The sequence below is a fragment of the Homarus americanus genome, unplaced genomic scaffold, assembly GCF_018991925.1.
Source record: "Homarus americanus isolate GMGI-L3 unplaced genomic scaffold, GMGI_Hamer_2.0 scaffold6317, whole genome shotgun sequence".
NCBI classification, from domain to species: domain Eukaryota; kingdom Metazoa; phylum Arthropoda; class Malacostraca; order Decapoda; family Nephropidae; genus Homarus; species Homarus americanus.
Window position 1 is genome coordinate 4,743,117 of NW_024730668.1, and position 14,576 is coordinate 4,757,692.

Below are 14,576 nucleotides of genomic sequence, written 5' to 3' on the forward strand. Positions count from 1 at the left end.
TGACCTGACCAATGACCAAACCTGACCTTACCTGACCTGACGTCACTATGACCACCTAACCTAACCTAACCTAACCTACACCAATATTTAGTGTAACAAGAAAGTAATCTGAATAATGTTTTATTATTTAAAAATCATGTTGTTTATTTAAATTATATGTTGGGGTGGATCTTCATATGAGCGCGACTGGGGGGAGGATCTTCAGTTGGATACTTTGGGGGGGAAGATCTTCATATGATCCTATATATATATATATATATATATATATATATATATATATATATATATATATATATATATATATATATATATATATATATATATATATATATATTAGTCCATATAACGCCAATCTTAACATGGTGGGCAGTGGTCCCTGGTGCCATCTAGTAGTCCTCAGCGCTACCACCAGTGGGTGGTCTTACTCTCGGTGCAGCAGACGACAACAACAAAGACTCACAGTCACCAACAGGACAGAGAGGAGCGGACGGGGAATCATGGCTGATCCAAGAACTGATATCCGTAATGATGCAGAAATGGCCGTCACTGTGGCCACCCCAGACCCAAAGAACGTCCAGGAGCTCACTCAATATGTACGTAAAGTTTACAACATATTTTTTTTGTGGTCAGTTATTAGGTAAGGAGGAAACTTTAGTAGATTCATTTGTGATGCTTTGATGATAGTGGTTGCTATGCCAACATCATTTGTTTGGTGCAAGCCATAGTAAGATGTTTGTGCGTGTATGTGTATGAGTGTTTGTTTGTCCATCTATCTATCTCTCTGTCAGCCAGTGTGTGTGTCGGTATAGGATTACAATTATTTGAACATCTGAGTAGGTATTGTTAAATAAAGGCACCCGTTAAGTAATGTGACTTCCTCAGTTTTTCTTGCATATTTTTTTTAACAAGTAAGCACAGGGAGATATAAGACCTTAAATCTAGACAGCCTAGTATTGGTTATTGTTCATTGTATTGTAGTTGCACAGGAAAAAAAATTAATGGCGTAAAAATGATGGAACGGTACTATGTTTTAAGACAACACTTGTGAAAATGAAATTTTCAAATATTTTTCTGGAAAAGTAAATTGTAAAAATCCGGGAAAAGCCTTAGAAATATTAGTATACTGTACAGTAAATACTGTATACCTGTATGATCTTATTCTTCAGTACAGTAGTTTGTTATGACAGATTCTATACCATATGTATTTTACATTGCAGGTGACTCTATTGTTACAACAGATGCAGGAAAAGTTCCAGACTTTGTCAGACCAGATAATATCAAGAAATATCCTTTTATAACATTAGCATTACTGTCTTATATTAAGTGTGTCTCAGTAAGAGAACTTACATTTGTCTGTGTTCATGCATAACTGGTAAGGTCTGCCATGAACTGTACAATAACAATTAAGACCCATTACCTGGTTTGGGTGATTCGGGTATTATCAGCCAAAGTCTCCTTCCTGGAAAACCCTTGGTGGCTGGAACTGTCTGAATAATTAGTTCAAAGTTTTCCTCTCACAATCATTGTCCTTAAGAAATGAGTCAAGGAAACACTAGCTGCCACTCAGTTACTGACAACTGTTATATTAAGTGAACCCTCAGTTCCAGTCATCTTCTCAGAGCAAAGTCTTATGTTCCTGTCTGCCTCCACCTTGTGCTCAGACCTAAATCTATCCCCATATGCTTAGCTCTGTACTATACTTCCCTTCTCCACCTATAGTCATTCTTTTTACCATATTGTTTGTCTCCCACTCTGCACTGGCAACCTTTTTTATTACTGTACCATAATACAGTATATGCTTTGTTCTTTATACCCCACAAGCTTCCTCCTGTCAGCTCATTGATCTTTCTTTTAGATTTTGGTGTATTTTTTCCTTAATTCCTAAATACTAGATGAGATGGGGACTCGCATTGATGATCTGGAGAGAAACATTGCTGATTTAATGACTCAAGCTGGACCAGAGGAAGCAGACAAATGAACAGTTCTTCCTTGATCTGAATACTGTACTGTACTACAGTATATTGAAGACCTAAGTCAGTGTAAAGAAGTTTGGTGATAGTGAAGGCAACATGATATAGGAGGAAGATATCACCTGAAAATGTATTTTTTGAGGGAACTTGAGAAGGGTAACAGCAAATGTGTTTCAATTTTATGCAGACAAAAAAGAGGTGGGCACTCTTGGAAAGCACTGTGTTTTGTCAAGCTTTTATAATGGTAACCCATTTACACAATCTTGTAATTATATAAGTGTGATAATTTATGAATTTTATGCTTTATTTTAGAAATACTGTGTGTACAGTATGCAGTTCATGAAAATGCCAAAGTGATGGTATAATCACTGGCAGTAAAGGCTGCATAAGCCTTTATAGCTACAGTATGATGCACATTTGTGTGGTCTGCCCATTTCTGGGGGACAATGTTTTTTTTTTTTTTATTTAATTTATTACGGGGATTAGCCCACCTGGGCACAGGTCACTGACCCAAATCGGGGCCTGGGAGGGCGAAAATGTAATAATAATTATTCATAGTAAATGAAATTTATAATAAAATGAAAACAAAATTGAAAATAAAATAATAATAATAATAATAATAATAATAATAATAATAATAATAAAGAACCACAAAGAAATACAAAAAATGAAAACAAAAGATGAAAAGTGAGAAACAATATATGTATTTGTGTATATAGCAAGAGAAACAATTGAGACCCTGCAATTGCGTATAAATGAGGCAGGAAGTCGGTCAGCAACCTGGGACTTGGTCACAATATTCGTGATGTCATATGGCAGCAGGGTCTACCATTAGACAACTCTTTATGCTTCCAATATCTTCCCAGGCGGTAGTACCTCCCTGTTTGGTAGCTGCCTACTACCTACAAATATGTTTATATCCAATATTATAATGTTGAATGTGTATACTGTACTGTATACAGAGAAGGTGAGAACTAACCAAATCTAAATTAAAATTAACTTTCCAATTCATACTTAAATGACTTGCTTTTCCCTAAATGTGTAAAATCTAGGTAAATACATGGATTGAGAGACCATTGTTTATACTTTTTTGAATAGCTTGATGTACCACACTAACACAGTACATAGCTTACCAATATTGTCATGGACATGTACAAAAAGATAGAGTATTAAATTCATAATTTTTTTGACCAGTGTGAATGGTATTTATCTTGAATATTTATATACTTTGTCAGTGTTATATTTAGCACGTTAACAGTTGCCACGCTGTGAAGAAGTATGAGGTAATCAGTACTGACTGTAGTCATTTATACTCTACAGGCAGGTAATTGTACAACACCTACCAAAGAAAGCCAATGTTTGTTACTGTGTTGATGAAGGCTGCCTTTCATTGTATGTTCTGTACCAATAAGCCATTTACCAATTTTTATAAAGTAGGGTATCTCATGTAGTGTCTCCAGACAGAGGGGTGTCATTCATATTTAGCATTGTTATTTATACAAGATATAAGTCACTCCTTATGTAAGATACTTAATCTTGGTAATCAAAATTGACCTTCATTTGCCTTGAAGAAGAAGTGCTTGAGTGAGTTCAGGGTTTGTACACAGGTCAATATCATCTCTGTACAGTCTCTTAAGTAAGCAGTCCTCCAGTAGTAACAACCAGACACGTATTGTATTTTTTTTAAGAAGTCATTTGTGATGCTCTGAATACTGTAATGCTTAACTTTCCCACTTTTTATATAATATTTACCCACCCTCTGAGAAGGGGACAACCAAGGTCACTGTTAGTCATTCTGTATGTTAGTTAATGCAGCAGTGACTCGGTTATTTCAGTAAGATATTGTACTGTAAAAGCCACAGAACTCTTTAACATACAGTACTTGCTATTTGTTTTGCACACTTTCACTTGGGATCTATTGTTCCATTGAAGACTTAGCTTTCTTAATATATGTATGATAACCCCAGCCAGTGTTTGAATATTAAGTCAAAGCTCAAAAATTCAGTGTCCACATTGTAGCACGATTCCTGTTTAACCATTCTGTGGTATAATTTGACCGAGGTTTTATAAAGCACTAAGAAATGGTAGGTATAAGCTCTGGAGTTACCGAGAGAAACAAGTGACAGCACATCCGTTTGGAATGCTTAAGTTGATGCAAGTAGACTGAACAACTGCCCAAATGAAACCTGATGTAGCTTTTATGAATACAAAGTCCCATGAATATATAGAATTGATATGCAGTTAAATATTCTCTAGTTGTTGAACAGAAACCAATAATGTGGTGTACATATGGGCATGACATTTATACAGAAGGATGATCAGGAGTGACAATATACAGTGTACTGCATGTTTCCATTAAAAGCAGTGAAATACAGTATATCACATTAAATCTTAACATTATTTTTTAGAGTTATGCGAGCTCTTCAAATCTAGTTCTTAAGACCGAGGGGAATATGTCACCTCGAACATCTTGTTATAAATTTGTTCTTTTATTCCTACAAGTTAAAGGATTTAAATTTTTATTTTTGTTCACAATTTGAATTTGTGTTGGTTTTAAAATGATCAGAATGGATTACATTAAAAACGACGTTAAATATATAGGAAAAAAACTTGGGTCAGTAGATTATTTTTAGGATGTGTTTCATCCCATATGTTTGGGATGGAGTATTGTGTAGGAGTTCATAAATGCCAAGTAGGTGGCACAGGTACGTAGAGCCAGGTTATTGAAACACAAACATTGTTCTTTGTTGAGCTTAATATTATGCGAGATATAAATGCTTAAAAGGTGGAGAATATTGTGATCCTGCAATGTGTTAATTAAATCCTCTCGGATTTACCGACGGATGTTAAACCATAAGCTAAAGAATTACTTAATGTATTGTAGGGTTGTCAGTGATTTCTTTTAGGTTTTCTAAGATCACCAATTCTGAAGGGCACTGTGGCAATCCTGACTCCTGTAGATAATAACACTTCCAGTTTTTATCTTCTATTATATACAGTACTTTTTTTTTTTTTCCATTGTTTTAGGCTCTTAATTTACTGAATCAGATACAGTAAATCTCTGAAACCCAACAACAGAGCAACAGAGGATCAGCTGCAAGTGACCTATTATTTGTACTGCCTGAACCAACCAAACATCCCACCTTTTTGTTGCTGTTAGTTACAAAATGTGTACTCTCCAGTAATTTGTCAGGAGTCTATGGTATACGTACTGTACAGTATAAATAAGAAAAACTAGTTTATAGGCCAATAAAGACTTGGTGCTTAAATTAAGTTTTGCCAGTGTTTAGGAGAACTAAAGATGAAGTGATTATTGAACAGGTTTATGTGACAGTATCCCTAATCTAAATGACGGACTATAGTAAACCGTAAAGCACATTTTTCTAATGGGTTCAGCCATGATGATCAACATGTTAAACTGTCTTAAGGTTTTGCATAAAATCAGCCCCAAAATTATGTTACAACAGCACTAAGAAGGAAGCTTCTTACAAAAGTAGAAGTATGTGTACAACTTTATTTCAGTAATTATCTTCAGTTGCTTTATAATTTTAATATAAGTATTTATATATTTTTGAGATACGTTGTGGTTTGATTCTTGAGTGCAGTAATTAACTTGGTTTGTACAAAATAATAGCTATTAATAGCAATTAGTTTTTAGCCTGAATATGAAAATTATTATGTATGATAGAGCACCTTTAGTAATGTTTCAGATTTTATCTGTACATCATAAGAAGCACGTTAAATTATATTAGGATAAAGAGAAAGAAAAACGATTTTTTATTACATGCTTATTAAATTCTGTATACATCATGACAAGGTTTTAATTACTGTACCTTAACAGAGTACTCAGTACACTTTAATACTACTGTACTGTACTTTGTTTTAGGAATGCAAAAACCCTTGGTAAGCCATAAAGACTACAACAAATTTTTAGATGCAATACAGAAACAGGACTTGATATGTATAATCTCACACAGCTGTTCTAGGAATCCAAGTAAAGTAATCCATTTTGTATGTAACTGGTGGTGCACAGTGCTCTTAGTGGTGCACAGGGAGACACTGTAATTACTTAGTTCCATGAGTTATTTATGGAGGTGCTGGCATGGTTTGCACTGAACCTATATATTACAACTGTATATGTGCCGTATTTATGATAATTGTAATGTATAAAACATGACTACATCCATCGCTACACTCTGCACATCAGACAACAGTAATAGATCAAAGCATAGATCAAGTTAAAAAAACCATTGCCCCTGTTTGACTTTTTGGGGGTCTCTTTTTGGAACTCAAATTGACTCGCCATCCCTGTACAATACAGGTTAACCGTGATATACGATGTCCGGTCCAGTGATATTTCACTTTAACGATGGCCATGAATTAAGACCATCTCGCTATATATGATGAAAATAATTCACTTCAACGATATTCATTGGTTGGATTTTTGTTTATCTCTCGTGCAAACATTGGGTTGTATATTATACTGTACTCAAATTAATCGCTGTCTTGCAATGATTCCAGCAATGCAAATTATATTTTTCTACATCAAGCCTGTGACATTTTATAAGGAAACAATATTTAACCCTATGCACCACACATCTCTACCTTCACTTGACAACCTCCCCACATGCTACCACACGACCAACCCGTGCATTACAGCCCTCCGATTGATTCTATGTCGATCGTAAACCTGCTATTGCATTGCTTCATGATTATCGGTCATCATCGTAATGTACTTATCATTGTTTTTGTTTTTTTTCTTATAGTAAAAGGACAGCACTAATGTTTAGATTCAACTGTGTTATGGTGATGGTGAAGTGATATTTTTTGTGTTTTTGGACTTAAGGTGCTTCACCTCTTTTGTTGTGAAAATTATGCGAGCATTGTTGGCCGCTATCATTGTTTTTATGTTATCATCGTTCACTCTGTTTTTGTGACTGAGAAGTGAGCAGTGTACTTTAAAAATGTCTGGGAAGGCCAAGGCATCCAAGACAACCGTGACTCTGAGGTGAAACTTGACATTGTGAAGCAGCATGAGACTCCCCAGAGGCCAGAGGCTGTGTGTCAGAGTGACGTCTCCACTCCACCTACAAGACTCCCCTTAGCCTCAAAGGAGACATGTGATGATGACCAGGCTTATTCATCATGATGTGAGTGTTGTTTATTTTTTTGTACTGATAGTACTGTAGTAGTGTAGGAATTTTTTTTTTGGTCGGTGGTACATGTGTGTTTGGGGACTGGCTGCGAACATGTCCTATTGAACCCCATGTTATAATGCTCCTTATCTACAATAATTCACTTAGCGATGGCCTTTTCAGGAACCTAACCCCATTGTTTATCAAGGTTTACCTACACTGTATATTTTGACCACTGTCCTGTGTATGATCTAGTAAAATGTAGTTACTATTTTAATGCCAGGTAAAGTGGTTTGGCTATTTCTGCTTTAAATTGACAGATAATTATTTTCACAAAGTTTTCCTCACAAGAGTGAATTTTCCCCAGTTTCTGTCTGTTAAATCTGCTAGACACTTTTGACTCCCAACTTAAGGGCTTCCTTCAGCAAGATTTTCATTTATTCTCTCAGACACATTGAGTTTCATTACCATATATCTCAACTCAAAATTTAGTCGGGGGTTCTAGAATGCCTGCTGTTTTCTTTCCAAATGTTAAATTCATGGGATCCATCGCATCACTTTTCCTTATTAAATCACAAAATGGATTACTCAAGAATGGGATTTATTTATGAAGGAATTGGAGAATTGTATCAAGATATGCTGTATGGAGGAGGTTCATCAAGAGTTAACCTGCTTTGAGACTAAGTTTTTTCAGATACAACATATACTGATATAGTCCATAGTTCCAATATGTAACCAAGTAAGACTACCTATACAGGTATATTTATGTATATACAGTACAGTAAAATACTATGCAATGAAAAAATACATATGTCACTGATGAAAAATAATGTAAGACTTGAAGATCAAACTTTTTGATAAAAAGTGAAGGATAATTATTAGTGCAATAATTTTCAAGTTATAACTTATATTTTGTTGGCAAATTACAGTCATAATTCACTTATGCTTAAGAATAATAAACCATAAACCATCTTTGTGGTACATAACTTCAATAATGAAGTTCTCTAAATAATAAACCTAATAATGGAAAAGAGGAAATAAACAAAGGTTTATGGTCTGCTGAGTATCACTAACATGAACCAGACTGCTTCAGCAAGTTTACGACATCAGTCATAGTTTACCCTTACCAGGCACTCGACCTGATTTTTATTTATGATTTTCTGATCTTAATTAACACTTTATATGTTTAAGTATAAAAAAGGTATTATCAAAAATTCCATGCAATATGAGACTAATTTTTCCACATTTCTCCTTATGAAACATTTCACAAAAAGGACAGTTTCCACTCCTTACTTATCTATACAGTTTGCTTTTTTACATATACAGTATAATGGGAACTATACAAAGATAATTATTTTTTAAAAGGTTTCCTTGCCCTTTAGAATGATTTCTTGCCACGTTGTGGAAAAAATTCTTCCTTGAGATAATTAAAGAATGAGAGAAGCCCGTACCTCTTACCCTTTTTGTTGAAGTATCCAGTGACAAAATCATCATCATCTGAAATATTAAGCCATTTATTAATATATACAGTATGTACAATACTCATGAAAACTAATTTATCTGAAAAACTTAAGTTTAGTACAGAACTGAAATTAAAAAAAATACCAGGGAAATAAATCAAACCAGGTTGTCTGTTCAGCTGAGGGAGAACTGAGGAGTGTTGGAACTGTTACCCAAGTGGTGACTCTGGCAATGGACCATGAAGTATGTACAAATTAGCCAAGAAGCAACGACTTGACTCTCAAACCAACTGGCAAATGATTCCTCCAAGTACCCTCTCTTTAGAAACTGGTTGGGCTGGAGGGAGATATTAATTCTGGATTTCTGACACTATAAATTTCTGGAATACATTACAGACCCAGTCACACAAGTTAGGAGTCCTTAGTTATGCAAATATTTCTCAGCTGCATATTTGTAAACAATGTTCACAATTAACTCACTTGATAGTAAAGGTCTGGACTCTGCTCGTGTTGGTAGAACATTCTCATTTGCAGATAGGGAGATGAAGAACCCAAATGGCACGAGCCAAATATATAATGTAAAATATGCCAACACCTGAAATAAAAAATGTCATAACTTGTAGACTTATATATATAATGTAAAATATGCCAACACCTGAAATAAAAAAATGTCATAACTTGTAGACTTATAGGAAAAGTACTGAAGTCTCCTTGGAATGACAGTAAAGCTGTTATATATTTTCATGTACGTACAGTATGAAAATTTTCCTCAGGGCACACTTAAACTTACCTCAGATGCTGGGTAGTAATATGCAGCAAAGAAGGAGAATGCCAAGTAGTGGTTGACAAAGAACAAAACTGAAAAGGATTAAGAGTTATGCTGTATGACTTGATGCAGAAATTTTCAAGCCTGTTCATGAAATCTAAAATACGATACTGTCATTTTAATTATGATTTTTATAACACTAAAATTTCATGAGTCTTTTATGATTTGAGTCATCATCATCAACATTTTATGACCATTTTTCATGGTTGCATGGGTTAACTGCAATTACCTTGTGGCAGCTGGGGTAAAACCGGAACAGTTTGTCCCCCTCAGATCACCACCACAAGTTTTTTAATTTTTGTTTAAGATTTGTTTTAGATTCAGTAAGGATTTTCACATTTCTATTTATATAGGGAGAATTTTTTTTATTGTATTACATTTCAGGTGCAAATTTATATTTTTTGAGTATTTTAAATGATAAGACCTCCCCAATTACCAACAATATTGGTTGCTCAAAGCAGACAGGGCTTTGAAGCAGAAGGAAAATATGGGGTAAAATACATAAAAGAACACCAAACAAACCTTTGGAAACCTTACCTAACTTATAAAAATGTTAAAAATTGCTTTCGGGTTCATGGACCTCCTCCACATCTGAACACTGAAAACAAGAATAAGGTAAAGCGCTTCATAGTTTTGGGTTTTTATAGGTAAGGTTAGGTTAGGTTTGTTTGGCATCTCTACATGCTTTGTACACGAAGAAATTAATTATTTACTGTAAATACTCCTCCCAAAAATCTGCCGAGTTGGCACAAGTTCTCGTCTGCTCTGTTTGTTTACAACCGACTTACTCGGTTCGAGTGTAATGTGACCACAAAAAAATTCAAACTTACACCATGACTCTTTAACAAAGTTTCTCTCATTAGGAAGTTAGGTAAGGTTAAGGTCAGGTTCTAGTATTTGTTTCCTCTTTTAAAATATTACTGTACTGTATAATGATAAGAACATTTGTAGAAATAATGAATGAAACTGAACAATGCCTTCTGGTGTTAGCCATCTCCTGCAGGATTACCAATGATTGCTTTAGCTCATAACCAAGCACTCTGTAGGGTAAGGGTGTTTTGGGATCCTTTGAACCCTCTAACTACAAATTGATGACCACCTACTGCTACGGCACTACATATTTCCACGTAGGGATATACTCTGGCTAGATAGTGGTTGAGTGGCCAGGTCGTTTCCTGCAGTTCCAAGATTCCCAATGCATATGTCTGTGTTAATAGCACTGAGGTTTTTCGCAAGCGGCAGTTTCTAGAGTGTAGTTGATGACGTTACTAACTTAAGACAATCAACTGTATCAAGAATTATAGTGACATTTTCTCCAAAATAACAGTACTGTACTTTTGATAATAATCATATTATTATGTTTTATTATTGTTAATATTATCATCATTATTACTATTATTAATAATGAAAACTCCATGATCTTTGTTTCTTCTACAAATGTTATCAAGAGATCACAATACGGTCTTCTGTTGTTGTGACATGATTGGCTTACATCTCCTACTCAGTTATGTATCAGTTGCAGTGATTGGCCGAGAGGAAAATAATCATAAACACACCATTGCCACCTGTCGTCATTTTATGAACTAATGCCAGAGTTTGTACGAGCACCACGGCTAAGTTACGAACTGTCTGTGAATCGTTCTTACGGTAGTTCATGTGGACTTCAGATCTTCCGGCAGTTATGAACTTCGTATCTCAGCAGTGTTAGTAAATCTGGGCCCAGTTGTTACAGTATAGTTATATTAAAACCATAACCAAACTAACAAAATACTTACTAACACCAAGAATGAATGGTAGAGAGGTGAGGAAAAAGAATGGAAATGTGCGGAGGATGGAGAGATGCACCAGCTGTGATATGAACCCGCACAAGATGACTGATGTTGGTACACTCTCAAACATGAAGAGTAAGATGTAGAGTCCTATGGTGACCTGCAGTAGAGGAAACTTAATTATATCCAATATCTTAAACATACTGGTAGTCTACCTAAACTATCAGCCATGACTGAACACATATCACTATAAGAATGTTTGCTCTGCAAATATACACTTATACAAATACTGTAGAGCATTCTATTCTCACACAACTTTCTCACTACCAGTAAGCAAAATCTATGGTCCCTTAAGGTAATGCACTAAATTTATATTTTATTAATTTCTTTATGTATTAGGTGGTAAATTAGAATAATTTGGTACTAAATTAAAGCACTTAGGTACTGTACTAATTTGCAGTACTGTACTGTAGTTATGTAGTTTTTTGTTTGTTTGTGAACCGATTAACTTTTTTTAGATATGCATGGGGTTTTCTTGTAGTTAGTTACTAAACTACAATAGGTGACCCTATTTCATTTTGTCTAAGTATAAGTGATATTGAGGTTTTCTTGTCACTGGGAAACCAAATCCTCTTTTTTCTCATATATTATTTTATATACTGTGTGAATATATACTTAACGAATAGTTTTCAAGGAACTTAACCCTTTCATACAGCGAGAGATACTGGTATTTTAAAATCATAAGAAGAGGTACTGTACTGTACTTACCCATATCCAATATCTAAGAACTTTGGCGGCTGTGCTGGTATATTCTTCGACTAATTCTGCTAAGTAATACAGAGCTGCAGCTAAGAAGGAAAATAAGAATTTGTTAATATTCAATGCCACCTGAGATATATAATATTGTAGGTTGGTAATGTACACACAACACAAAAAGAATCTTTACAACAAGGCCCAATGGATTTCAGAATGAGTAGTATGGCTCTGTTATGTCAGAAGAGTTGGTGTGGCTCATTGTGAAGTGCAATTCTTAATTTTGCTTTATTTTACGGACATAAAGAAACATCTAAGAATATAGCATATGAAGGGAAGCACGGGTAAGGTAAAAAAGTTAACATATGTTTCTCTATTTGTAAGGCAAACTCACACTCTTTATTTAAAAAAAATAAATACAAATTTAATGTTTAGATTGGCAAGTGTCAATGTGTACAATGTAACACTCATGCGATCCTAAATACACATATTAATATTTGCTAATGAACAATGCGTCGGGAGCGGAGATTAAAATTTTCGGTACCAGATATGGCCTAACAGGTGGAAGAGATATGCTGACACTGTGACAGGGATTATTTTACGTCAATTGCCGAGTTTCATGAGAAAAATAGTGAGGCAATTTAATTTTTTTTTTATAGAAAACATGGCGCGTTTGTCCAAAGTGTAATAATCAGTGTACACTGCGTGAAGAACAACACATTTGGTGGTGTCACTAGTTTTCTTCAGCCGAACAGTAAGAAACGGAAGAGGTGAAACCCTGGTTAGGTTAGGTTTGGTTGGTTGGTTGGCATTTTATTTATGTGATTTATTTGAGAAAAATCCAACTTTTTCCATAATGATTGTTGGGTGGGGGTGGGTGGGGGTAGTCTAAAAAAAACTAGTGATTTCCGGAGGAAATGAATATCAAATTCGTTAGAAACTCATCAAATATCTTAGGAAAAAACCTATATTTAATATCAAAATAAAGACCGGTGCATTACTATAAATTGACTCCTATGTATTTTCCAACATTTTTGAATGCTTTTGATCTAACCTAACCGAGCCACAGAACCCAGGAACTATATCTAACCTAACCGAGCCACAGAACCCAGGAACTATATCTAACCTAACCGAGCCACAGAACCCAGGAACTATATCTAACCTGACCGAGCCACAGAACCCAGGAACTATATCTAACCTAACCGAGCCACAGAACCCAGGAACTATATCTAACCTAACCGAGCCACAGAACCCAGGAACTATATCTAACCTAACCGAGCCACAGAACCCAGGAACTATATCTAACCTAACCGAGCCACAGAACCCAGGAACTATATCTAACCTAACCGAGCCACAGAACCCAGGAACTATATCTAACCTAACCGAGCCACAGAACCCAGGAACTATATCTAACCTAACCGAGCCACAGAACCCAGGAACTAGGACCTGACTATATCTAACCTAACCGAGCCACAGAACCCAGGAACTATATCTAACCTAACCACAGAACCCAGGAACTATATCTAACCCACAGAACCCAGGAACTATATCTAACCCTAACTGAGCCACAGAACCCAGGAACTATATCTAACCAACTGAGCCACAGAACCCAGGAACTATATCTAACCTAACCGAGCCACAGAACCCAGGAACTATATCTAACCTAACTGAGCCACAGAACCCAGGAACTATATCTAACCTAACTGAGCCACAGAACCCAGGAACTATATCTAACCAAACCGAGCCACAGAACCCAGGAACTATATCTAACCAAACCGAGCCACAGAACCCAGGAACTATATCTAACCTAACCGAGCCACAGAACCCAGGAACTATATCTAACCTAACCGAGCCACAGAACCCAGGAACTATATCTAACCTGACCGAGCCACAGAACCCAGGAACTATATCTAACCTAATCTAAACTCATAAGATTCCCCGGATGACCGAAACGATAATAACTATCATGAGGGAGGTGACTCAAAAACACTACGTTACCTCCAGCCGTTCAGCACTACTGTACCTTCAGGGTTTGATACCTAGTGGCCCATCCCTGTATTCCGTGAGGTTATTGCCCGATAAGTCTATTAATACTCCTCTTTTTCATTATATATTATTACAAGCAGCTAGATAACAACACGATAGTAATCTGTCTACAATAGCACCAAATTAACTTTTATAACTCCACCTACCTAAAGCAAGGGTTCCCAAGCATATGTGAACAAGTGTGGAAATCCATGACAAAAGGTATAACAACCCAGGCATTTTATACAGTATTAGTGAGGAGTAGACCCAGCTCCTCCACGGCTTCCCTAGTCTGCCAAATAAACACACCGTTCAGTTAATACATACTTATTGTTCATTTTCAAAAGGATAAAATACCATATAAGACTGAACTAAATTATTATATAGTTAATATAATTTGAATTTGATCTAAAAAAACAACTGATAACTGAAATTACTTTTAAAATCGAAGCTATTAAAGTAGTTATGAAGCTTAGGTCACAGCCAAAGAGACTCGAACGTATACTTCAGGCAACCAATCAGCTGACAGATGAGATGGTGATGACAACACAAGGGGTCCTGTGGATAAAATGGTTCTCTGAGATTAAATAATAATAATAATTTATGTGCATTTAAGTATTCGTTTTAAGATAACTTGT

The 14,576-nt window shown here is 35.6% G+C and overlaps 2 protein-coding genes across 3 annotated transcripts; one reads left to right on the forward strand and one right to left on the reverse strand.

Moving 5' to 3' along the window:
* The first annotated feature begins 407 nt into the window (after nt 1-407).
* LOC121867213 (heat shock factor-binding protein 1-like) lies at nt 408-2,446 on the forward strand. Its single transcript, XM_042367050.1, has 3 exons — nt 408-593; nt 1,218-1,284; nt 1,890-2,446. Exons 1-3 carry the CDS (start codon nt 498-500, stop codon nt 1,976-1,978), a joined length of 252 nt encoding a protein of 83 aa, XP_042222984.1. The 5' UTR covers nt 408-497; the 3' UTR covers nt 1,979-2,446.
* A 2,261-nt stretch (nt 2,447-4,707) lies between these two features.
* Nucleotides 4,708-14,238, reverse strand: LOC121867214 (protein TEX261-like). Of its 2 annotated transcripts, none has more exons than XM_042367051.1 (6): nt 14,106-14,238; nt 11,929-12,008; nt 11,171-11,320; nt 9,356-9,423; nt 9,046-9,160; nt 4,708-8,602 (listed from the first exon to the last, which is right to left on the reverse strand). In XM_042367051.1, the coding sequence occupies exons 1-6, from the start codon at nt 14,176-14,178 to the stop codon at nt 8,420-8,422; spliced, it is 669 nt and encodes a 222-aa protein (XP_042222985.1). In that variant the 5' UTR covers nt 14,179-14,238; the 3' UTR covers nt 4,708-8,419. The 2 variants fall into 2 exon arrangements, with proteins under 2 accessions (XP_042222985.1, XP_042222986.1); XM_042367052.1 differs by having other exon boundaries at nt 11,167-11,320.
* Nucleotides 14,239-14,576: the final 338 nt, after the last annotated feature.

What these genes read in the sequence shown, in the direction of transcription:
- LOC121867213 (XM_042367050.1), top strand. Translation starts at nt 498, where the DNA reads ATGGCTGATCCAAGAACTGATATCCGTAATGATGCAGAAATGGCCGTC. An exon ending in TCCAGGAGCTCACTCAATAT is followed by an intron (nt 594 to 1,217) that starts GTACGTAAAGTT and finishes TTTACATTGCAG; the next exon opens with GTGACTCTATTGTTACAACA. An exon ending in AGACCAGATAATATCAAGAA is followed by an intron (nt 1,285 to 1,889) that starts ATATCCTTTTAT and finishes ATTCCTAAATAC; the next exon opens with TAGATGAGATGGGGACTCGC.
- LOC121867214 (XM_042367051.1), bottom strand. Translation starts at nt 14,178, where the DNA reads ATGCCTGGGTTGTTATACCTTTTGTCATGGATTTCCACACTTGTTCAC. An exon ending in CTCTACCATTCATTCTTGGT is followed by an intron (nt 9,424 to 11,170) that starts GTTAGTAAGTAT and finishes AATCCTTTTCAG; the next exon opens with TTTTGTTCTTTGTCAACCAC. An exon ending in ATTACTACCCAGCATCTGAG is followed by an intron (nt 9,161 to 9,355) that starts GTAAGTTTAAGT and finishes TTTTTATTTCAG; the next exon opens with GTGTTGGCATATTTTACATT.